Below are 24125 nucleotides of genomic sequence, written 5' to 3'. Positions count from 1 at the left end.
ACAGCCTTCCAAGGGAAGCACTGGGGGCAAAAGACATATCTGGCTTCAAGACTAAGCTTGATAAGTTTATGGAAGGGATGATATGATGGGATAGCCTAATTTTGGCAATTAATTGATCTTCAACTATTAGCAGTAGATATGTCCAATGGCCTGTGATGGGATGTTAGATGAGGTGGGATCTGAGTTACTACAGAGAATTCTTTCCTGGGTGTCTGGCTGGTGAGTCTTGCCCACATGCTCAGGGTTTAGCTGATCGCCACATTTGGGGTCGGGAAGGAATTTTCCTCCAGGGCAGATTGGCAAAGGCCCTGGGGGGGGGGGTCGTTTCTGCCTTCCTCTGCAGCGTGGGGCATCGGTCACTTGCTGGAGGATTCTCTGCACCTTGAAGTCTTTAAACCACAATTTGAGGACTTCAACAGCTAAGACATAGGTTAGAGGTTTGTACAGGAGTGGGTGGATAAGATTCTGTGGCCTGCATTGGTCAGGAGGTCAGACTAGACGATCATAATGGTCCCTTCTGACCTTAAAGTCCATGATTCTTAAAATACCGATAGAGAGCATTCTCACACGCGAACTTTCAGCGATAAGGCTGTATGGACAAAGCCTTGTCACTGAAAGCTGCGTAGTGTAGACAAGCCCTTAAAGCCATTAAAATAACAGTCGTGGTGGAGCTTAGGTGAGTAACTGTCTGAAAGCATGGCCTAAATGGATAAAGACAGACGTCACTGACAACTTCACTGATGAAGTCGGTATCATTTATGAGGGGATAAAATTCAGGCTAAGATTTTCAAAGCTGCACTGGGGAATTTGGACAACCAATTCCCATTAATTGTAATGGACAGGCATCTTTGAAAGTCTCAGTGTTTGGGTTGTGAGTGGCTGCAATTCTTCCAATCATATCGGTGGTCTAATAAGTAAAACTATTCTCACACTTTTATTATTTTTCCACTGTCATGATCTTGCCTACACTGGCTTCACAATTGCTCATTTAAACCAAAGGAAGAGGAATCACTTAGCTCTCCCTAGAGGATATTCTGGGTTTGAATCTAGATTACTCATAAGCTTTCCAGGGGAAGAGAATAACTCACAAAGTTATCCCACATAATGGTTACGACCAACTGTAAATTTTCATTGTGAACTGGAATAACTAGCAGTTCTCCAGAGTGGAAATGTTGGTTCCCACTAAATAGGGTTTCTCATTAACTTTTTTTTTAATGCGACTGTGGGGAAAACAAACAATATATTGTTATGGTCACAATATGGTGAAATATCCCTATTAGGAATAATTGTAGAAACATTGCATGAATCTAGGAGAATAAATTAACATCATTAATGCCTAGACATTATTTGAATTTTGACAGGACTGCTTTGAGTTTAGTGCTGTCAATGGGAGTGTCCAGTTAAATACAATGCATCAGAACTGATGCTAGCCTGAAGATTGAAAGCCCATTTATTGTAAGGCCCTGATCCTGCAATCAGATTGACCCATATTGACTCCAGGGGATGGATCACTAGAAGATTACCTGTTCTGTTCATTCCCTCTGAAGCACATGGCATTGGCCACTTTTGGAAGACAGGATACTGGGCTAGATGGATCTCTGGTCTGACCCAGTGTAGCCATTCTTATGTTCTTATACAGTGACTATAAGCAGGTGGAATTCATTAGAGGCCTGTTATTTGTACAGGTAATGCAATTCCAAATCAAACAGTATTACAGAATGGTACCTGTACAGACATTGATAGCATCTTCTCACATCAGAATCTCTATGAACTAAGTTCAGCTGATGAGCACCCCCATTTCTCCCCACCTCTGGTTACAGGGTGCCAGAGCAAAGATTCTTCTGAGCTGGGAACACAACAAGACATTTTCATCACCACCATATCAACGCTACATTACAAATGGGCCCCAGAGGCCCGACTGCACCAATTAATGATCTCACTTCAGCTGATTCAAAAGAATTTTAATATTTGCACAGCCCTAGGAGCTATAAAAATTGCTCTAACTATCCATTAATATTAAAAAGAAAAGAAAACCCTAAAAGACATTTTCCTCTTAGCAGAGATATTATGGGCAAAAAAAAAATTACATTAGTGTAATGTAATGATTGAGATTTTAAGCACACAGAAGTCAGGAAGCCAAATTAAATTTACCATAGCAGCCTTAATTCCAGTGTGGATTCTTCAAAGTGGTCTTTGTTTAGCCTAGTGTTGAGTGAGATATTCTGTAGTCTTCACTTGCTGCTATAAATCTACTTGCAGTACACCTTTGTGTCACTATTTTCACTGTTTCCTAAGTATAACTTTTTGTGAATATGATGTGAGGAAACTCAACTTTAAAAGAGGAGGGTGGGATTCCCTCTAGTTTAAGAGACTAGAATGGTTCCTCCCCCACATTCATTCTTCCTTGTATCTCTTAAGAGGCTTTGATTTCAGTGTTAAGGTACTTCTACTCTTCCATAAGCAGGAGCAGAAAAGATGGGATTCCTACAGACAGAGCAGTAATAGTATCGTAGTAATGATCCTGATTCCGGGGGAGATTTTTCAAAGGCTCAAAGAAGAGTTGGGTGCCCAATTCCCATGGAAAATCAAGTCAACCAGAGCTGGATGCATAACTCCACTTTGTGCCTCTGAAAATCTTCCCCCTTTTAACTATCTTCAGACTATAACTAGAGAGTTAGCTACCCTATAGCCAGGAAGAAATGTCTTCTAGATATTAGAAAGTGTATCATATACCATTAACAGACTTCTATAACTGTGCCAGATTCTATTGATGTGAAGAACACTTTAGAGTGGTAACAGGCTTACTATGCATCAGAATTAAGGATACATCTCCTCTGCAATCAGGAAGCATGACTGCAGTATGTGTAGACATATCTGAGCTAGCTTTGATGTAGCTAGATCAAAGCTAGCTCAAGTAACAAAAGCAGTGAAGCTGAGGCAGCATGGGCAGCAGCAACATGGAGTACGTACCCTGGACAGACAGCACTAGCCTGTGCAGCCGCCTCTGCTTCTGTATCTTCACTGCTATCGTTACTTGAATTAGCTTTGACTTACATATTTAAAAATGCTACAGCTGCACCTCCTCATTGCAGCGTAGACACACCCTAAGAGCCATATCCTGTCCCCAAGGGAGTCCATGGCATAACTCCTACAGATTTCAGTGGGAGCAGAATGTAGCCTTAGCTACTTAAACATAATTAGAGGCCTGATGCCCAACTTTAACATGAAGCATGGATGTTGATAAACTGGAGAGGGCTCAGAGAAGAGACAAGTACAATCAAAGGATTAGACAACATGCCTTATTGTGACTCAATGAGCTCAAACTATTTAGCTTAACAAAGAGACGATTAAGGGGTGACTTGATTACAGGCTATAAGTATCTACGTCGGGAACAAATATTTAATAATGGACCCTTCAATCTAGCAGAGAAAGGTATAACAGGATCTAATGGATGGAAGCTGAAGCTAGACAAATTCAGACTGGAAATAAGGCATAGATTTTTAAAAGTGGGAGGAATTAACCATTGGAACAATTTATCTCGGGTCGTGGTGGATTCTCCATCATTCACAATTTTTATATTAAGATTTGATATTTTTTCTAAAAGTTATGCTCTAGGAATTATTTTGGGGGAAGTTCTATGGCCTGTGTTATATGTGGGGCTCTACCAAATTCACAGCCATGAAAAACGCATCACAGACAGTAAAATCTAGTCTCCCCCTGTGAAATCTGGTCTTTTGTGTGCTTTTACCCTATATTATACAGATTTCACAAGGGAGACCAGTGTTTCTCAAATTGGGGGTCCTGACCCAAATTAGGGGCCTTTTGGGGGGGATCGCAAGGTTATTGGGGTGGGGGGGGTCACAGTATCCCCACCCTTGCTTCTGCGCTGCCTTCAGAGCTGGGTGGCCAGAGAGCAGCGGCTGTTGGCCGGGCACCCAGCTCTGAAGACAGAGCCCCACCAGCAGCAGCACAGAAATAAGCGTGGCGATACCATCCCATGCCATCTTTACTTCTGCGCTGCTGCTGGCAGCGGCTCTGCTTCAGAGCTGGGCTCCCGGCCAGCGGCCGCTGCTCTCCCGCTGCCCAACTCGGAAGGCAGCGCCACTGCCAGCAGCAGCACAGAAGTAAGGGTAGCAGTACCGCAACCCCCCTCTACAACAACCTTGTGATGCCCCCATAACTCCTTTTGGGGTCAGGACCCCTAAAATTACAACACTGTAAAATTTCAGATTGAAATAGCTGAAATCATGGAATTTACAATTTTTTAAATCCTATGACCATGAAATTAACCAAAATGGAGTGTGAATTTGGTAGGGCCCTAGTTATATAGGAGGTCAGACTAGATTATCACAGTATGCCCTTCTGGTCTTGGAATCTATGAAACTAGTGCCATCAATTCCTGCTTGTTATAAGTAATAAGAAAACTTAGTTGAGTTTATCTAATTTAGATTTCTGAAATAAACACATTTCTGTTTTTCAAACCAAACTACATTTAAGCAGGCTTTTAAAGAAGGCTTTGTTTTAGTACAGCAACAGACTCATGAAATATGGAATGAGTGTGTTTAAAAAAATTTCTACTGCATCAGAGGGAGACTTATACAAGACTTTAGCTCTGAGATGTAAGGAAATTATCAATCAAAAGTTAAGAACCACTGGGAATATGAGAAAACAACTAGATGGCACTATTTGAGACATCTAGAGTTAACTAAAATTGTCTAGGATTTTGTCCGCTTTTGTAATTATAAAGGCCAAAATGTAATCAGCTGCAAAAAACAAAAAAAAGTCACAACCTCTCCCATTCTAACTCAAGTTATGCAAATCATGTCTCTGATGAAAATATTGTACAATTGAGATCTGTTTATATAAAATATGAAATCAAGCATCTTATGAGCATGGAAACATTTGCATTTCAAAGCTGTGTTTAACCAACAACAAAAGAGTCACAATCTTCCTTGAAATATTTCCCCAAACAAGATGCAGTGGAAAAACATCTAACCAGTTACTCCTGCATTTCATCCCCAAGGTGACACAGAAGAGAAATTTCTATATTGTTCTCTCTCTCCTAACCAGTTTAAACAAAAACAAAAAAACCCACAACAGATTACATACTAGTAGCTACATTTCACATAGCAAACAGTTTTTATAACATTTACTCTGTAAAGCTGCACTACTATTGAAGATTTTTCAGTTAGCATTCCATCAATAATCTACATTTAGGTGCCTCCCATCACCACTTGTATAACAATTTCATTTAAGAATCCTAGCTTTCGCCATAATATTACAACTTAATTACCTACAATCCTAAGATAAATGCTTTCCGAAAAAGCAAACGAAAAAACTAGCACGAATAACCCCTAGCGCTTTCTTCTTCCCCCCTCCTTCCTTGTTCTGTCTTCTTCCATTCCAATCCTCTCCCTCTACATGATCTGAAGATTCCCCTCCTGTGTTGTGCCATTTTATTGTCTGTGTAATTCAGAAGATGACCCCACAAGGGAGAGACGTGGTCTTATTTTTCTGTCTGCAAGGTGCCATGCATATCTATGGAACTATATAAATAACATTCTGCTTTCCAATTTTAGATTATATTCTCTAAAAAATAACCCCCATTTCTTTTAGAAAGAGTATGGACAATAGTGGTGATGGTGACAGAAGCGATGGACATTTGCAGTGTCTTCTGTTGTGCTGTGTAACTTCACTTCTTGTTGTCTCCCTCATTGCTCTCCACAATGGTTTAAACATTTTCCAATCAAAACAAAACCATTAACAAAAATCATACCATTTTTAGCTTCCACATAACTTTAAAATAGCCCACAGAACTAGTCTTCCCATCATCTCTTCTCTACCCACTTGTATCTGAAATCCTCCATAGTAGTATAGAATCCCTTCTAGCCTTTTTATCTATCTACTTTTCTATGATTCTATACACACCCTCAAATCTGCTTCCTCTTTCAGTCAATAGCTCCCTCTAGCTACAAAATAAAAGAAAATTTAATAAGCGCTAAAGAATAGCTGAGACTTTTTTAACAAAACAGCATTTCCCCTCAGTAACAGATATTTCTTTATACGGATTGTTTTCTATACATCCTTCATCCTCGTGTCTTCATTTCCCTATACTTGCTTCTCCCTTTTTAAGCAGTAAAGTATTACTTGATTACAAAAAACCAAAGCTTCCCAAAGGATAACCCAAGGGGGCAAATGAGCCATGAGTGTCCCAAGATGCAGCTGTCCATGCAAGTTAGGTGCAACCTTCAAAACTCCTGGTAAGTTGCTCTTTTTGTCATAATTTTGCACATCTGTTTTCTAAATATAGGAGGGAAGAGGGGCAAAATGGGAAAATATTCCTTACTGAAGGAAATGCATTAGTATATGACATATATGAATAAAACCATGTGACCCACAAAACCTGTAGTAATGGCTAAGTCAAATCCTGGTTTCTCCACTACACGGTTTTGAGAATACATCTATGATAGCTGAACCACACCAACTTCCACATGAAAGAGTGCTCCAGCAGCATCAGGAAGCTGGGAAGAATGGATCGTTACTGTAACGCATGGTCACCTGACAGAACAGGGACAACTAACCAGGCAAACTTAAGATTGTCCATTCTTTTCCATGGAATCAGGAGATCCCCTTATCCTCTATTCCTTGTTCTCCTGGACAGTATGGTCCTGTTCCTCCTCCTCTGCTAGCTGTCATGTCATGTGTAAACTAACATGTTAAAAGACTACCTATTTTCCTAGTGTAGAGATGCCCACATGGAAAACACATCACATGAGGTTTCTTCCTCAAACTTGACCAGCAAGTGCTTTTCGCTTCTAATTCAAGGACATTTTAGATACAAACATTACATAAATCCTTTGAAGTACTCCTACATGTGAACATATATACTGCATAACAGAGTCATATCATAAAGATTGCATGCAGGGTTGTTGTAGCTATGTTGGTCCCAGGAGACAAGAGAGACAAGGTGGGTGAGGTGATATATTTTATTGGACCAACTTCTGTTGGTGAGAGAGATAAGTTTGAGCTTACACGGAGCTCTTCATCAGGTCCTTAAGAAACTTGTCTCTTTCACCAACAGAAGTTGGCCCAATAAAACATATTACCTCACCCACATTATCTCTCCAATATCATAAAGATAGCTAAAGTGAAATATTTTAGAAGACAATGAATCCATAATCTTTCTTAGAATCCAAAATCAAAGATTTAGAGTAGACACAATAGGGCAATGCAGTTTCACTTCAGGAGGTCTGGCTTCACATCTGAATATGATGGGAAACCCAGACTTGTACATCAGGGGTGTTACTCACTTCATCTCATGACTGATACAACTCTAAGAAACTCTTAGCAAAGCCTGTAATGTTTACATCGTCTCTAAAGTTAGTGCTGGTAGGGCATGACACTGCAAGATGGTAAGGACTTCCTGAAAGGTGCCCGGCATCCTCAATTCCTATTTAAGTCAACAGGAGTTCAGTGTGATTTGCTCTTTGCAGGGTCAAGCCACTTGTCTCCCACGTATCTTCAGGCCCACAAATAACAAAAGACACCCTACAACATCCACTTATTTTTATCAGCAGAAGTTTGAGTCCAGATTTTAAAAGTGCTTTCTCAGCACCCAAAACTGGGGCCAGATTTTCAGAAGAGCCCACCTCTCATTTAGGCTGAAGTGGGCAAAGAAATTTGTACATGACCCCATAGAGTTTCCCATTCTCAGATCCAAACACTCACCATGACCTGGTGTACAGGTTTCAAAAGATACTGCTGGGTTGGGCACATCCACAAAAAAAACATTTTTGCATGATATTTGTATAAGATCATGAGTAAAATGGTACATTTGCAAGAAGTGCTGCTGTTTCCTTTACTACAAAACCATGTTTTGGAAATACCACCCTGAAGCACTATAATACATCACTTCAGAAGAGTTATGAGTAACTCTAAACTGCTGATAAAAGAACGTGGCCATAAAATTAGCATGAGTAACATGTTAAGCATTTTTAAGCATTAGTTGCACCAGCACTAGTAGTATTCATTAGTGTACGTCAGGAGGAACACTGCAACGTTATGTGTATATCTAGCTAGTAGTAAAAGAAAAATATGCGAGGATTCTTCATCATTTTCCAAGTCAAAACCAGCCAAATCATATTTACATCTAACAAAGTATTTTATATGAGAAATAAAACAGCATCTACACAAAAGACAGAACATTCAAAACCATCTGTGGCCTTCAAAATCCCTTTACAAGGGCTTAAGACAATTTGGTTTTCCTCCAGAGTGGAAGAGAACAGTGTCACAGTTGTAGTTTTTAGAATAGCAGTGGGTACTACACTTTCATTTACAAACAACCCAAACCTTCTCTGCCATTCCCCATTCAAAGTATACTTTCTTACTTGGCTCATCAAGAGTTCAGTATCACAAGCAATCCATCACTGAGTGAATGCACTACAGGCTGCAGAACAGAAGGTTTAGAACCAGGATCTGGAATGAGTCAGAACCAACCAGGATCTGGAATGAGTCAGAACCTGTCTTTCCAAAAAGAAAGAAGCAGAGAATTTAAAAACCATGTACATTTTAGGAAGGCTAAAATTTTATTTTATAAATTATCACTGAGGCTTGGATATATTTATACACAACTTCGAGATGTTAATTTAGAATTAAGGTTGCAGCAGTGCACTTTCAATCCAATGCAGAATTAGGGCAATATCCATGGAACCAGAATTTTCATTTAATAATAATTAGATCTCTAGCCCTTATGGTTGCAGTTAACCTCTTCCAACCATGAGCCAAACGGAACTGATGTAGTGATGTCTGCCTGAGTCTGCAGGCAGCTCCATTGCCTTTGCTGCTAAATCAGAGTTTTGATAATGTGTAGGTAACTGATAATTGCAGTTGTTCGGAATCTTGTGGAAGCTGTTACAAGAATCAGGTAAATTTCTATGATGCTGCTGGAGGAGCAATGAGCTGCAGCAGGGGCCGTAAATGGAGAGTCTGACAACGGTAACTATTTGTATTACCATAGCACCTGCAGCCAGCATTGTTGATCAGGACATTATTATGCTAGGTGCTTTATAAAACACAGAACAAAGAGATGGTCCTGGTCCCTGGCCCTAGGATTCAAAATTGAGGCAGAGAGGGAGTCAGACTAGTGGGAACAACTTCCCATCATAGGAACCAAAAGTCTGGTAAAGGAGGGAGTAGCAGAAACCTACCTATCCCCCTAACACTGGGGTTGTAAGGTAGGAGGGAAAATGAAATAACTGTCCGTCTCTCTTCCAGAATCCAGAGGGATGAGAGTGTGCATGTTCACAAAGAAGATTGGGAGGAGAATGCTGCAATTTATCAGACTGTTATTTATCAAAGTCGGATACAAAATCTGGAGACCTGAGTAAGGTCCAGGGGCTGCACCGCTCTAATAGAAATCCCCATACTTCCCACCCCTCCCTTTTCAACAAATGAGGACTGAGAGGTTTTTGCTTTGCTGGGCATTGCCCTTGAACCCTGGGTCTCCCCCAGCTTTCAAAGTGGTCTTTGGTTAGTAGGTTCAGTCCTCAGACTATGACACATCTGTCAAAATATTCAAGCCCTATGTTTGAGTGGACAGGCATGAATAAGTAGGCAGGAGAGGTTAAAGAGGTAGTTTAGAAAAATATGAAGTGAAGATAAAGAAATTTTAGGGAGAAGTAGGAAGAGGCAGAAAGTACAGAGAAAGAGGAAACAACAAACGTTATGTCGTGAAATAACAGTACAGCCCAGTCCAGTTTCTAGGACTTGGGATTTGTATCCCTATTGATTGTCCCATTGTTCCTCTCCAATAAAAAGTATTCTCTCATGAGTTCCCACGGAGTCTCTTCAATATAAATCTACGCCACAATATCTGTGACCCAATCTGTCTCTTTCATATAATTTACGTAGCCAGTGTTTCACAGTTTCTCGTTGACTTTTGTCAGGTATCATCAGGATTCAGAAATACTTGTTATTTCAAGATCCTCTTCCATTGCCACACATCCTAGTTCATGGTGGGTTTGCTTTTAAGCTTCATACATTCTTATACAGATGTTTATAGTTTTATTTTTGGCCATGTGCCTACTTCTATTTAATTCCCCATTGCTTTTCTGGTATTTACTGGAGAAATGGTGGGATTATACAGTTTTGGGTAGTAAGGCATTCTGCACTGTACCTTACTCTTCAGAGTCATATGAAACCTATTAACGGGGCTTTCCCATTTTATCTGCTGCCTTACACAAAATACTCTTCTACCTTTGAAGGCCTGACCTGGGTTTTTTAAACAAGAACTCTCTGGTTAAACTAGATGTAGAGGACTGATAGTGTGGTTGAACTCTGATGGGAAAACTCCCTCCTAGCTAACACTTGTAATCCTTAGTCAACAACTGTGTTTTTCATGCAAAATGCTGAAATCATTATCTTGTTACGCTGAGGTGACCAAAGCTAAAATATAATTCGGAAACTTTCACTAAATTGTTTTTTGAACACATTAACAATAAAGATAGAGTTTTGAATTTTCTAAAAAACTTTACCCAAAGTTGTACACATTGTTGGAAGAGAGAAAATAAATTTGCTTTCAAAGACAAAGTATAGCTAATTTTATGTAGCCTAGGGTTACAAGCACTTGCTTTTCTTTCACTAATCCACTATACAAAGCTGATACACAGACTTGGTAAAAAATTTCTGAATTTCAAAACTGATGAAATTTAAAAAGTTGGAAAAAATTCAAAATATATATATATTTTGCAAACCTTCCCTTTCCCCCATTTTTTGCCAAACCACTTTCAATAACTCATCATAAAAAGTGGATCACCTTCCATCTTTGAGTCTGTTTGCTATATTGAACTTTATCGGGTTTTGATTAAAGCTCTGCAAACCTTACAGAACTGACTAACCCATCACAATTGTAGTACTATCCTTTCAAGATCCAATCACAATATTAGCTTTTGTGTAACTTTTAAAAGACTGCAAACTTTTTTTTACAGAAACAATGGGATAAAATTCTGACCTCGCTAAAATCAAGGGCAAAAATTCTCACAGGTTTCAGCAGGGACAGGATTTTTCCCAACATATTCCAAATGGACCCTCACCTCATCCATAATCCAAAGTCAAAAACTGGCTCAAAAGACTGAGAACAAGTTCACTTTGATATAAATTAACAACTACCAAGCATATACAAATTCATGAAACAACAGAAATCAATTCAGCTGTTGTTTTTACCTGATATATTTGAAGAAAGTGTTAATGAAACTGCATATATCATGAATAACGCTACATTTTAGTCACGGGTATTTTTAGTCACAGATATTTTTGGGAGCTCTGGAGGTGGTGCCTGCAGGCAGAGGCAGAATGCAGAGCTGCCTGGCCATGCCTCTGCCTAGGAGCTGAGCGCGGGGATGTTGCTGCTTCCGGGTAGCCCCCTAGTAGTGCCCCCCACAGCCCGCCTCACCCCATCCTGTGCCCCAACCCCCTGCCCTCTCTCACACCCCAACTCCGCTGGGGGGTGGGGGGGTGGGGAGCACGGTGGCCCAAGACTGCACCAGCAGCAGCCAGTGCAACTGGTGCAGGGGCTGCCTGAGCTGCCCCTGAGCCAGGCACACCGGCCGCTGCAGAAGTCACAGAATCCACCACCTCTGTGACAAACTTGCAGCCTTAATCATGAAGTGTACACTGAGTAAGAGTTCCGCTGAACTGCTCGGGCCTGTCTCAAGTTTCTGTAATGAATAAGCCACAGATCTAGGGTCATGCGCATGACGACACAAAGCACACCTTAAGAAAAGGACAAGAATACATAGAAAGGAGCATAGCCCACAAGAAAAGCACCTAATAACTTATTGCGAGAACTCAAGAGCAATGAGGTAATACCTGCTCACTGACAACAAGCTGGTTATATCCTTCTAATCTATTCATGACTAAAAAGTGGGTGTGGGAAAGAACAAGTGAATGGGAAGTGAAGTTTAAACACATGCAGCTAATGTGGCAAACACATTGCAAAGACACATATACTGTCACATATAATGAGTAAAGAAAAAAACCCAAACGCTACCCAAAAAAAAACAAACCCAAAACACACAATCGTAACATTCAGCTAGTTAACAACATATTTTAGAGACTAACAAATTTAACGAAAGCTTATGCTCAAATAAATTTGTTAGTCTCTAAGGTGCCACAAGTCCTTTTCTTTTTGTGGATACACACTAACACGGCTGCTACTCTGAAACATATTTTAGCAACCCTGTGATAACTTATTACTGCTACCAGAAGGCTATTTCTTTTTTAATTTTTTCTGTCTATAATTGGTACCATTACTGTAACAGGATACATTTGAGAATCATGTTAGAATAGTGGCAACAGACACAAGGCAAAACTACCTTTATTACATTGATAGAGAACTTAAATAATAAATTGATATGTTCAAAGCTGCCTAGGGGATTTAGCCACACAATTTCTATAAGTGGGAACTGTGTGGCTAGTTCCTCTGGCTGGCTTTGTGTTTTTATTTGATTGTTTATTTTAAAGAACCAATGGTTGATCGGGCCAGGTACCTATACATAACTGAGTGTGTTGAGCGTAGAGGGAGGAGGAAAGCAAGGCAACAGCAACAAGTGTATCCAAAAGTGTTCCTTTTTGCTAGTGACAAATAGGATTCTTTCACACAACGTGCGTTCTACTGTATCATTTTAAAACAGTGACAGGTGCTAAGGACAAAAAATAGTACGTATTGTTTCAGTATTACACACACCGTTTATAAAACTACATGCACATCAGTCAAAGGCTACATCAGCCAGAGCAGAACCCTGTGACTTCTGAGGAGAGGGAACGTTTAACCTCTCTTCTGAGCCAAGCCTAAAGATGAATTCCTGTGAGTCACAAGCCATTTTATTCATTCTCTCTTATCTCAGTCCTCCTGCTGGCACAACGTGAAGAACTAGAATACATTTCTAGTTATGTTTTCGCCATCGGTTTAATACATTACAAGATACTGTCTTGTGGAAAAGTTTCTAATGTTACCATGACTGTTCGAGACATTTAGGTAAGAAAACCTTCGCCATGTAAATCAAGGCAGAGCTGTTTAAATGACACCGTGGATAGACAGACCAAAGTAACACTCGTTCTATTTAACATAAGACATTCTGCACTCTTCTGTGTAGAAGCTCTCGCAGAAAAGAGAATTCCAATAGGGCATTAAGCTCCTTCCTTACCTGAAGTACCAATGGGGACCTCATAGAAGGACAGGGGAACCAACTCAGCTTTTCCAGATTATTTGAGCCCAAGCCACAGGGGGGGCAGAGAGCAAAAAGGTAAGCCCCAAACCATATTCACTTGCATTGCTTTCCCCTTCACGCTGTGGAATCCCCTGTATTACACTATTATTATACCATCTAGGAGCCCATTGTGCTAGGCACTGTACAAACACAGATCAAAGACAGTCCCTGCCCAAAGAGCTTACAGTGTAAGTGTAAGACAAGAAACAGATCGATATAGACAGATGGGGGAGTACAAGGAAATGGTGAGATAATATTGGTCAGCATGATAGGCAGCACACCAGCTGCCTAACCATTGTCAAGCTTTTTGTAGGCATTGCGGCAAAGGAGAGTTTTAAAGAGGGATCTGAAGAACAACAAAGGGGTAGATTCTAGGGCAAGCCACTCAGCCAGGCTTAAGAGAAACAGCACAGTAAATAAGAGCTATGTGTAGCTCAAAATCTTGTCTCTTTTATCAACAGAGATTGGTCCAATAAAGGATATTACCTCAACCACCTTGTCTCTCTCTAAACCTCTAAGATGGCATGAGGGGGAAAGGAGTCCAGGAGAGCTGGCTACATTTTAAAGAATCCTTATTGAGGTTACAGGGACAAACCATCCCGATGTGTAGAAAGAATAGTAAATATGGCAGGCGACCAGCTTGGCTTAACAGTGAAATCCTTGCTGATCTTAAACACAAAAAAGAAGCTTACAAGAAGTGGAAGATTGGACAAATGACCAGGGAAGAGTATAAAAATATTGCTCAGGCATGCAGGAGTGAAATTGGGAAGGCCAAATCACACTTGGAGTTGCAGCTAGCAAGAGATGTTAAGAGAAACAAGAAGGGTTTCTTCAGATATGTTAGCAACAAGAAGAAAGTCAAGGAAAGTGTGGGGCCCTTACTGAATGAGGGAGGCAACCTAGTGACAGAGGATGTGGAAAAAGCTAATGTACTCAATGCTTTTTTTGCCTCTGTCTTCACGAACAAGTTCAGCTCCCAGACTACTGTACTGGGCAGCACAGCATGGGGAGGAGGTGACCACCCCTCTGTGGAGAAAGAAGCGGTTTGGGACTATTTAGAAAAGCTGGACAAGCACAAATCCATGGGGCCGAATGCGCTGCATCCGAGAGTGCTAAAGGAGTTGGTAGATGTGATTGCAGAGCCACTGGCCATTATCTTTGAAAACTCATGGCGAGCGGAGGAGGTCCCGGACAACTGGAAAAAGGCTAATGTAGTGTCCATCTTTAAAAAAGGGAAGGAGGAGGATCTGGGGAACTACAGGCCAGTCAGCCTCACCTCAGTCCCTGGAAAAATCATGGAGCAAGTCCTCAAGGAATCAATTCTGAAGCACTTAAAGGAGAGGAAAGTGATCAGGAACAGTCAGCATGGATTCACCAAGGGCAAGTCATGCCTGACTAACCTAATTGCCTTCTAGGACGAGATAACTAGCTCTGTGGATGAGGGGAAAGCAGTGGACGTGTTGTTCCTTGATTTTAACAAAGCTTTTGACATGGTGTCCCACAGTATTCTTGCCAGCAAGTTAAAATAGCATGGGCTGGATGAATGGACGATAAGGTGGATAGAAAGCTGGCTAGATTGTTGGGCTCAACTGGTAGTGATCAATGGCTCCATGTCTAGTTGGCAGCCAGTATCAAGTGGAGTGCTCCAAGGGTCGGTCCTGGGGCCGGTTTTGTTCAATATCTTCATTAATGATCTGGAGGATGGCGTGGATTGCACCCTCAGCAAGTTTGCAGATGACACTAAACTGAGAGGAGTGGTAGATACGCTGGAGGGTAGGGATAGGATACAGAGGGACCTAGGCAAATTCAAGGATTGGGCCAAAAGAAATCTCATGAGTTTCAACAAGGACAAGTGCAGAGTCCTGCACCTAGGACGGAAGAATCCTATGCACTGCTACAGACTAGGGACCAAGCGGCTAGGCAGCAGTTCTGCAGAAAAGGACCTAGGGGTTACAGTGGACGAGAAGCTGAATATGAGTCAACAGTGTGCCCTTATTGCCAAGAAGGCCAATGGCATTTTGGGATGTATAAGTAGGGGCACTGCCAGCAGGTCGAGGGACGTGATCGTTCCCCTCTATTCTACATTGGTGAGGCCTCATCTGGAGTACTGTGTCCAGTTTTGGACCCCACACTACAAGAAGGATGTGAAAAAATTGGAAAACGTCCAGCGGAGGGCAACAAAAATTATTAGGGGACTGGAACACATGACTTATGAAGAGAGGCTGAGGGAACTGGGATTGTTTAGTCTGCGGAAGAGAAGAATTAGGGGGGATATGACAGCTGCTTTCAACTACCTGAAAGGGGGTTCCAAAGAGGATGGATCTAGACTGTTCTCAGTAGTAACAGATGACATAACGAGGAGTAATGGTCTCAAGTTGCAGTGGGGGAGGTTTAGGTTGGATATTAGGAAAAACTTTTTCACTAGGAGGGTGGTGAAGCACTGGAATGGGTTACCTAGGGAGGTGGTGGAATCTCCTTCCTTAGAGGTTTTTAAAGTTAGGCTTGACGAAGCCCTGGCTGGGATGATTTAGTTGGGGTTGGTCCTGCTTTGAGCAGGGGGTTGGACTCCTGAGGTCCCTTCCAACCCTGATATTCTATGATTCTATGGCAAACTTCTGCCTACTGAGAAAAACAGCTAGAAAAATAACCCCCACCTCCCACCAACAAGATACTACTTTGTCCATGTTCAGAATCTTCATTATAACATGTAAATAATCCCTAAAAATGCTGTAAAGCTGGAGAGCGGTACACACAAATATAGCATTTTAGGGAAGGTTTGATTTAGGTACTATCCCAAATAGTAGCCCCACTCTAAGGAGTGAATCAAGGTTTTAAAGAGAATTATGAGGCATGAAGTATTTCAGATGTGATTCTATGGATTCAACTACTGGTTTTTATAGTTTACTGCTTTTTCCTAGAGATGAGGTTATGTAAATGAACAAATATAGCTGACGATCTTTAGGAGGAAGTGGTCTGAAGCCAATACAGGCTCTGCTCCTCCATGCATTTCCATCAACAAAGAATGAAAAGTTCACTAGCTAGAGAACATATTGAACTCTGTGCTAGAGCACAATATTAACAACCTGTGAATCAGCTATTTACCTTAGTGGTCCTTTTTCTGCGCAAATATAGCATTTTACCCACTAACATAAAGTTAGATTTATAGTTACTAGCAAATCTGCACTTTATTTTGGAAAAGTATTACTGGTAAGTGTTTCTTTCAACAAAAAGCCTTAATTATAATAAACAGAGTCTTGGTCTCTCTTTTCCAAAGGACACATACATGCTAAAACTCACAAAAACAAGATTTCAGTATCCTGTGTGTTAGGGGACAGGATTCATTTTTAAAAATTTCTATACATACATACAAAAACCCAAGATCAACCAAGCCAAATCCTTGGCACATATATTCCTGATTTTTTCACCTAGCTGTAGTGTCAATCAATGAGCCATTTAGCCAGCTTGTCAAATGACTAATTTGCACAAAATGATGAAATGATTGGTTTATACTTGAGGAAACAGAAAAGTCTCTCTACAGATTTCTGTACAAATGGATAGCCATTAGTCTGAAAAAGAAAAGAACTCTGATATACTTGAACCATTAAACAATAGTAATTATTTACATCATGTCTTTAAAGCTACAGGATTCAAAAATTCTTTATAAAAAACAGCAGTCACTTCTGCCACTGCTGAAATGCAGCTACTTTTGAAATGAAATAGCTCTACATAACCATTTGAGACAGAAAATATGGAAGAATTCTGTTGTCTGGTTAGAACAGAGGAATTTTACATCAAATGTAGATATTCAAATTAAGGTTTGCCCGTTACACTTATTCTTTGTATTTTCATAGCACTCAGGAGCGCCAGTCATGAATCAGGACCCATTGTACTAGGCACAGAATACTAGGCACTAGAATACTAGGCACTAGGCACTGTACTAGGCACAGTTTTTGTTATAAACACAGAACAAATCAAAACACCAGGCACGCACCCCCATTAGAAAAGTATTGTGTAATTTTTAATGGAAAAAAAGTAGTCAGGACTCAGTCTGCTCCTGATCTGAAAGGTGACATCTCCAGCTGAAGCTTTGCTTCATCACTGATTCAGAGGGAAGAGTTTCACCTACTGAATCAGCAACACTTCTTGCAACACCCCAGGTTTCACTTGGAGGTCTCTCATCCAAATATGAACCAGGCCCAACCTTGATTAGTCTGCAGTGAGATCATAGCTGGAGGAGGTATGGCTGCGGGCACTTGTTAAAGCAATCTTTTAAGTAGTATCAGCATTACAATACATCAAACTCTAAGCATACACTGCAAATGTTTCACATATATTATCAGTAAAGTTATCTTGATCATGTTAGTTCCAGCATGATTTGTTAATCTTTACATGTTGTTAGTATTGCAAATGAACTGAATTCCAAATTGATATTTTCTACCCATCCCCCACATCCAAAGCTGGGAATGATAGGTACGTTTTCTGCATATTATCAAAAAGACATTTTAAAAAAGAGAAAGTTAACTATATTTAAAGCTAGCTAGCTATCAAAGAGATTATTTTCAAAGGTTCACCCATGACAATATTGAGGTTTTCATTATTAAATTCAGTGTTCGCTTGCTTCATTTAAAAAAAAGAAAATGAGATAGTTAAAAGTCACACCTATACAGTGAGCAATGGTTCAGGTCAAGTAAAGATTCTGCAAGTTGCTATAAAAAGTCAATCCGCTTCCTCAAGGTTCAAAGTTACCATAATAGGCAAAAATAAATTGCCTTTGGGGCAAATTTTTGGAATGCGCTAGAAGATATGCACAGAGCTCTGGAAGAAATACAAAGCATAATGCTATTACTTTTTAATGTATAGATTTGCAAAACCAGATTGAAAATCCCTACTTTTCTTTCAGGAGTAAGATTTTATTGTCAAGTGAGGATAGTAAAACCAAAAGACACTGAAAAAAATACATTTAAGTATTAGTCAACAATGCAGTTGCATATGGGTGGGGTAAGTTTCAGAAGACCGACTATGTTCAAGACCTGAACAAGCTGTATCATGTACCATTTTTGTTCATGATCATTGCATAAAAAAAAAAAAAAAAAAAATCACCCCACACACACACTGTGTGGTGGGTGAACTCAGACGTGTGCGTAGTTAGAACCTTAAGTTTTCTGTTTCAGTTGCAGGGTAAGAAGAAATATTGAAATGAGCCAGCTTAATCACCCAATTAAGTGGGATACTCTAGTAGTACTGTTATTCGGTATTAGTAAGATGACTCTAGTTTGACCTTTCTTTGCATGTTGGATGAGTAAAATACTTCCTGCACCCAACATTCCAATGTTTATGGCACACATACTTATCTCCCTACTGAGATTTAAACATAGATTTTCTTCAGTTTAGCATGCTTTTCCCTCAGTGCATTCTGGTAACTTGGTAGATATTAAAATTGACTAAATTTCAGTTTAACAAAGAAAATCAGGAGTAGTTTTAGAAATTACCTTTGCCCGAGAAAAGAAAAGGAGTACTTGTGGCACCTTAGAGACTAACCAATTTATTTGAGCATGAGCTTTCGTGAGCTACAGCTCACTTCATCAGATGAGTCTCCCTACTCTTTTAATGGGGTTTTCGGAAAAAAAATATTTCTATTTTTAATCTTGTTCAGTTATAGTACTCTTAGGTGTTACCTTTCTGACAGAGATGTATTTTTAAGCCAGCTGTGTCCCTTTATGGAGTAGTTGTCCTGTGTATGGTACGGAAAAATAGGGAAGCAGACATTTAGGCCACAAAATTTTTCCATGTGATAGATGGGTACAACTCCCATGGACGTCTTGGTCATCCTTGGTTCTCAAACACCCAAAGCTTGGGACATACACGCAAAGGCTCCAAACGCTTAAGCAGATATGTATCTTTGCTTATGAGAACTATCCTATTACATGAGCAACGTTATGGATGTGCTTCTTTGCAGAATCATGCCCTTGTCTGCAGCACAATGTGAGAATCTTCAGAATAGGAACCACTTCAGCTTCCAGGAGTGAGACTCAAACATAGTAACAACAAGTCCCCTTCTTTGGGATCCTGAAATTTCTGAGGTCTTGGGCCCTAAAACTAAAGGTACATGGTTGGAGGCAAGGTACATGGTTGACAGACACTCACTTTTTTGTTTAGATAAGCCCTAATTTGAGAAGTCCAGAATACGTAGACTTGTAAACCCATACAGAGAGAGAAAAACCCTACTTAGTATGACAATAACAATAGAAAAGTTCTTGCTCTGGGATGTTCAAGGATTTGCTGACCTCTCACATTCTTTATGTATTTGGAAAATAGGGACAGGCAAAATGTCCCTGGAGCTGGCAGACCAAGAGCTGTATTTCTCCCATACCAAAGCTTCAGAAAAATATATTTTGACTTTTTCTTTGTGTGTGTGGCGGAGGGAGTAATGCACAAACACTAAGGGTCTGTTTTTGTTTTTTGCTTGCATAATAACACAACTGCCTTCATGGTTTTTAAACCATCAGTTAGATCCTAATGTAGTTGTTTGTTTAAGAAAACACAAGGGACTTCTTGGGTCAAAACATATACCACAATTGTCAATTTCTTAGAAAACCCATAATAATGCATCCTTGACAAGTAAGTAATGTGTGCATAATAAACTGAAATATACATGATCTAGAATAGTGAAACTCAGCATACACATACATAAACACACTTTTTACCCAAGAGACTTTCCTTTCTCTCATACAACATGTTTAATCACGTTCTGTGGGAACTTTTGATTTAAACCAGATTTAAATATGCTAAATTATATGCTAAATAAATATTTTGTAAAATTAACAAAATCCCCATGGAAAACTCAGCATCAGGGCAATGAGTGCTAGCCTTTACTTTGAATTTTCCTGGGTTGTGTCAGAACTTTAATACAATACAATAATATAAAAGCCGGAAGTAATTTCCACTATGGATGGTGGGGGGAAATGTTCCTTCATTCCACTCATTTTCTCAACATTTCAATGGTCATTCAGAATGATCTGAAAGGTTTCTGATGGGGAGAAAAAGAAAATAAAAAGCAACAAACCCTTTTCTACAAGTTTAAACCAGCAACATTTTTAACGTTGTAAAGCTGAGGTGCTGTAGCCAAAAAACAGCTATTAGGTACAGCCTTGTAAATGGGTTTAACAAAAAGAACGGTTTCTCTGAACATACATAACTGTGTAATGAAATGTCAAACGAAACCCTGCCAAATATATATATAGCAGGATTGATGTATACAATTGAAGAGTATTGTAGTGTTCAGATACAATTACATGCTTCACTATAAAAAAATTAAATAAGTGGTGAATAAACTAAAACTACAGAAGTATAGCTAAAGCACGTGTGCCCCTAGGTTTACCTTTCCAACAAGCAATAGAACACAACAGCCTAATAGTTAAGGGAGTTTATTGCTTTGTTTATTTACATTCTCACCCGCCCCCTCCCCCACTCCCCAACGTTGTCCTTCTATTACAGGTGCAGGCCAGTGCTAAAGAGGAGAAATGAGACAAGAAAACAGCAGTACACAACTGGGGAGAGGGGAACTGTACCGTTCGGCCAAGGAACTATTAGAAGGTTAAGGAAATTATGAACCCATGATGTGATCAAGCAGGAACTACGAGCAACAGGCAAATGTCTTCCACTGAAGCAACAAACTAGAAAACTCCAGCCGAGAAAGATCCCCCTTCACGGGCACACTGCAATTCACATTAAGACCAAGAGCAACAAAAAAATGGCAAGCGACATAAATTATCATGCACTTGTCTCAAAATCGTTGAGCAACGTTCAAGCTTCCAAGTCGTGATCAGGATACGAGAAGCTTGTTAAAGTCACTGCTACCGTTTTCAGCAAGAGTCGATATAAGTATAAAGAAAAGGAGTCCTTGTGGCACCTTAGAGACTAACCAATTTATTTGAGCATGAGCTTTCTTTTTGCTTTTCTTTTTGCGAATACAGACTAACACGGCTGTTACTCTGAAACCTGATATAAGTATAGTGTTCCCATTCATTATGCCAGCCTATTGTTTGGATCGTGTAAAGACTATATAGATATGGTTAACCTGAGAGATGGGGGAAAGGAGAGATTACATACAACGAAAGATAAGAAAAACGGGGGGGGGGCGGACGTGTCAGGTAACAGCCCTCACAGGTATCTTACCTTGGTGATGATGAGAGGTTCCCCATGCTCTCTTCCTCCTTTTAAGGTGAAGCCCCAAGGAGCCCCTCCAGTCAGCAACACTTCCACCAATTTGCACCCATCCCCTCCCCTCTGCTCCACCATCATCATCATCTGCCCCTGATCCACAAACACTGCATTCAGCCGGGGATCTTTGTCTGGAAATCTCTCCGGTCCGCCTCTGAACTCCACGTTCTCCATGGCGCTGCCGAGCTGCTGCTGCAGCTACTCTGAAGGCAGGCTCCTGCCCAAATGTCCCAGCTCCTTCCTAGCCGGATCCAGCGTGCTGCGGCTGACCTAGGAACCACATACCTAACAAGAGTTTCAAGCGTGGTCCCATGGGGGTGGGGAGCGATCCACCCCTGCACGCCTCCTCCTCTTGATCCCGCTTGAATGTTGCAAGCCTGGAGGCCACAAGCGGAGGGGAAGAGCTGGGGGGAGGGGGGTTTGCGAAACTGCTCTGTGCCCAAACTTGTGGGCACTTGGCAGCCCCGAGGCAGGCAGGCAGAGTTCAGCCAGGCACTACAATGGGCTTGTCCGCAGCTGGAGGAGGGAGAAGCGGCTGGGATCTCCCTCCTTTGGCTCCCCCCCGGGGGGGGGGGGCAAATCCTGCAGAACAGGGAGCAAAGTCACAGTGGGATTAGCAACTCCCCCCTATGGCGGGGGTCACCCGGGCGCTCACACAAGCCGGGGGGAGGAAGGAGGACCCAGGCCACGACCCCGCAGTGGGACGGGTGGAGGGGCTGGAACACGCGCGGCGAGGGGGGGGCCAGACAAAGGCGGGGGCCGGGCAGCAGCCGCGAGAGGACAGCGCAGCGGCTTGCCCGGGCAGGAAGCGCGGGTCATCAGCGGCCCCCGGCGCCCTCTCCGCACGCGGGGGGCGGGGGCAGCCGCCGGCACACAGGGGGCGGCTCCTCACCCCGGGCTGGGGTCGCATCCCCCGCCGGGCAAGCAGCCGTGACCGGGAGCAACCCCCAGCGGCTGCACCCGCCGCCGCCTCCCCCCTCCGGCTTTCCCAGCGCTAGAGCAGCAGGGCCGGGAGGAGGGGGCGGCAGCTGCTCCTTTCCTCAGCCTCCCCCCGCCGCCAGCTGGCGCGCCTCTTCCCCGCCCTGCGCCGTGCGGGGCCTCTGTGGCGGGGCGGGAAGGGTTAACTGCTTTGTGTGCGGGGTCGCGTCCCCACGCCCCGGCCCCCTGGCGGGGCGGGCGCCGGTTCTGCTCGGTCCCGCTCTCGCCCCCGCTCCTTCCACCCTCATTTGTTGCCCTCCCCGGAGCGCATCCCCTACCTGGCAGGCGGGAGGAGCCTCGGCCCGGCTCCCGCGCCCCTCCCAGGCCCTCTAGTGGCCGCCAGCGAGACAAGCCGGCCAGGGGCTCGGTCCGGCTCCCGGTGTAGCCAGGGCCCAAAATGCCCTTGGGCATCTCCCGGTGGAAGCAGGAGCTGGCCCCCACTTTGCAGGTAGCCCAGGGGTAGCCCTGTTAGTCTGTATCCTCAAAAACAACGAGGAGTCCGAGGGCACTTTAAAGACTAACAGATTTATTTGGGCATAAACTTTCGTGGGTAAAAAAACCCACTCCACTTGCACCTGAAGAAGTGGGAGTTTCACCCACGAAAGCGTGTGCCCAAATAAATCTGTTAGTCTTTAAGGTGCCGCCGGACTCCTCGCTTTGCAAGGTGGCTGAATGGCCATAGACCTGCTGCACCGGCTTACCTTTCCCTCCAGGCTTTAGAGTAACAGCCCTGTTAGTCTGTATTCGCAAAAAGAAAAGGAGGACTTGTGGCACCTTAGAGACTAACCAATTTATTTGAGCATAAGCTTTCCTGAACTACAGCTCACTTCATCGGATGCATACTGTGGAAAGTACAGAAGATCTTTTTATACACACAAACCATGAAAAAATGGGTGTTTACCACTACAAAAGGTTTTCTCTCCCCCCCACCCCACTCTCTTGCTGGTAATAGCTTATCTAAAGTGATCACTCTCCTTACAATGTGTATGATAATCAAGTTGGGCCATTTCCAGCACAAATCCAGGTTTTCTCCCCACCCCCCACAAACCCACTCTCCTGTTGGTAATAGCTTATCTAAACTTTAGCTACTTGCCTCAGGTCCTATAGTTATGTGTATTGGGGCAGCAGCTAGGTGACCTAATCATGGAGCAGAGCCCAACTGAGCTGGGGGGGGGGGTAACCTGTCCATAAATTACATAATACATTTTTGGTGATTTTTCAAGACCCACCCCCTTGTAACACTGAAGCAAATAGTCATGGAGCCCACCCATTCCCCCTTATGCAGTACACAATTTATGGACAGCCCCTTGGCACTGACCAAACACAGCACAAAAGGACAAAACTTGCCCCAAAGATCTTACAATCTAAGTATAAGAGGAGGCAATGTCTGGTTACAGACAGATGGGGCAGTACAGGAAAACAATGAGAAAATACTGGTCAATGCGCTAAGCAGCGGTCTCAGTTTTCTATAGGCATCACAGCAAAGGCGATTTGAGGGAGGAAAATAATATAGCAGAATGCAACATTCTTTACAAAGGCAGACAAATATAATTTTATGGGTAGGCAAGGCACTCTGTTTTCATGTTTTATTTTGTTAAATAGTTCCCTGGAATTTATTGGTGTTTGTTCAAAACAATTAAAGTTGTGTGCATATTGGTGCAT

At 42.0% G+C, this 24125-nt stretch overlaps 1 protein-coding gene across 1 annotated transcript in view; it reads right to left on the bottom strand.

Annotated features, from left to right (window-relative positions):
- The window catches only part of SHROOM2 (shroom family member 2), a 184564-nt gene extending 162905 nt beyond the window's left edge, over positions 1–21659 (bottom strand). The window contains exon 1 of the mRNA XM_077807159.1: positions 21441–21659. Coding sequence (XP_077663285.1) covers positions 21441–21659 — 219 coding nt within the window. The remainder of the gene's footprint in view (positions 1–21440) is intronic.
- Between the last annotated feature and the right edge of the window lie 2466 nt (positions 21660–24125).

Source organism: Eretmochelys imbricata, chromosome 1 (genome assembly GCF_965152235.1).
Source record: "Eretmochelys imbricata isolate rEreImb1 chromosome 1, rEreImb1.hap1, whole genome shotgun sequence".
Taxonomy (NCBI): domain Eukaryota; kingdom Metazoa; phylum Chordata; order Testudines; family Cheloniidae; genus Eretmochelys; species Eretmochelys imbricata.
The sequence above is the reverse complement of the archived record's forward strand: the minus strand, read 5'-3'. Positions and strand labels throughout refer to the sequence as shown.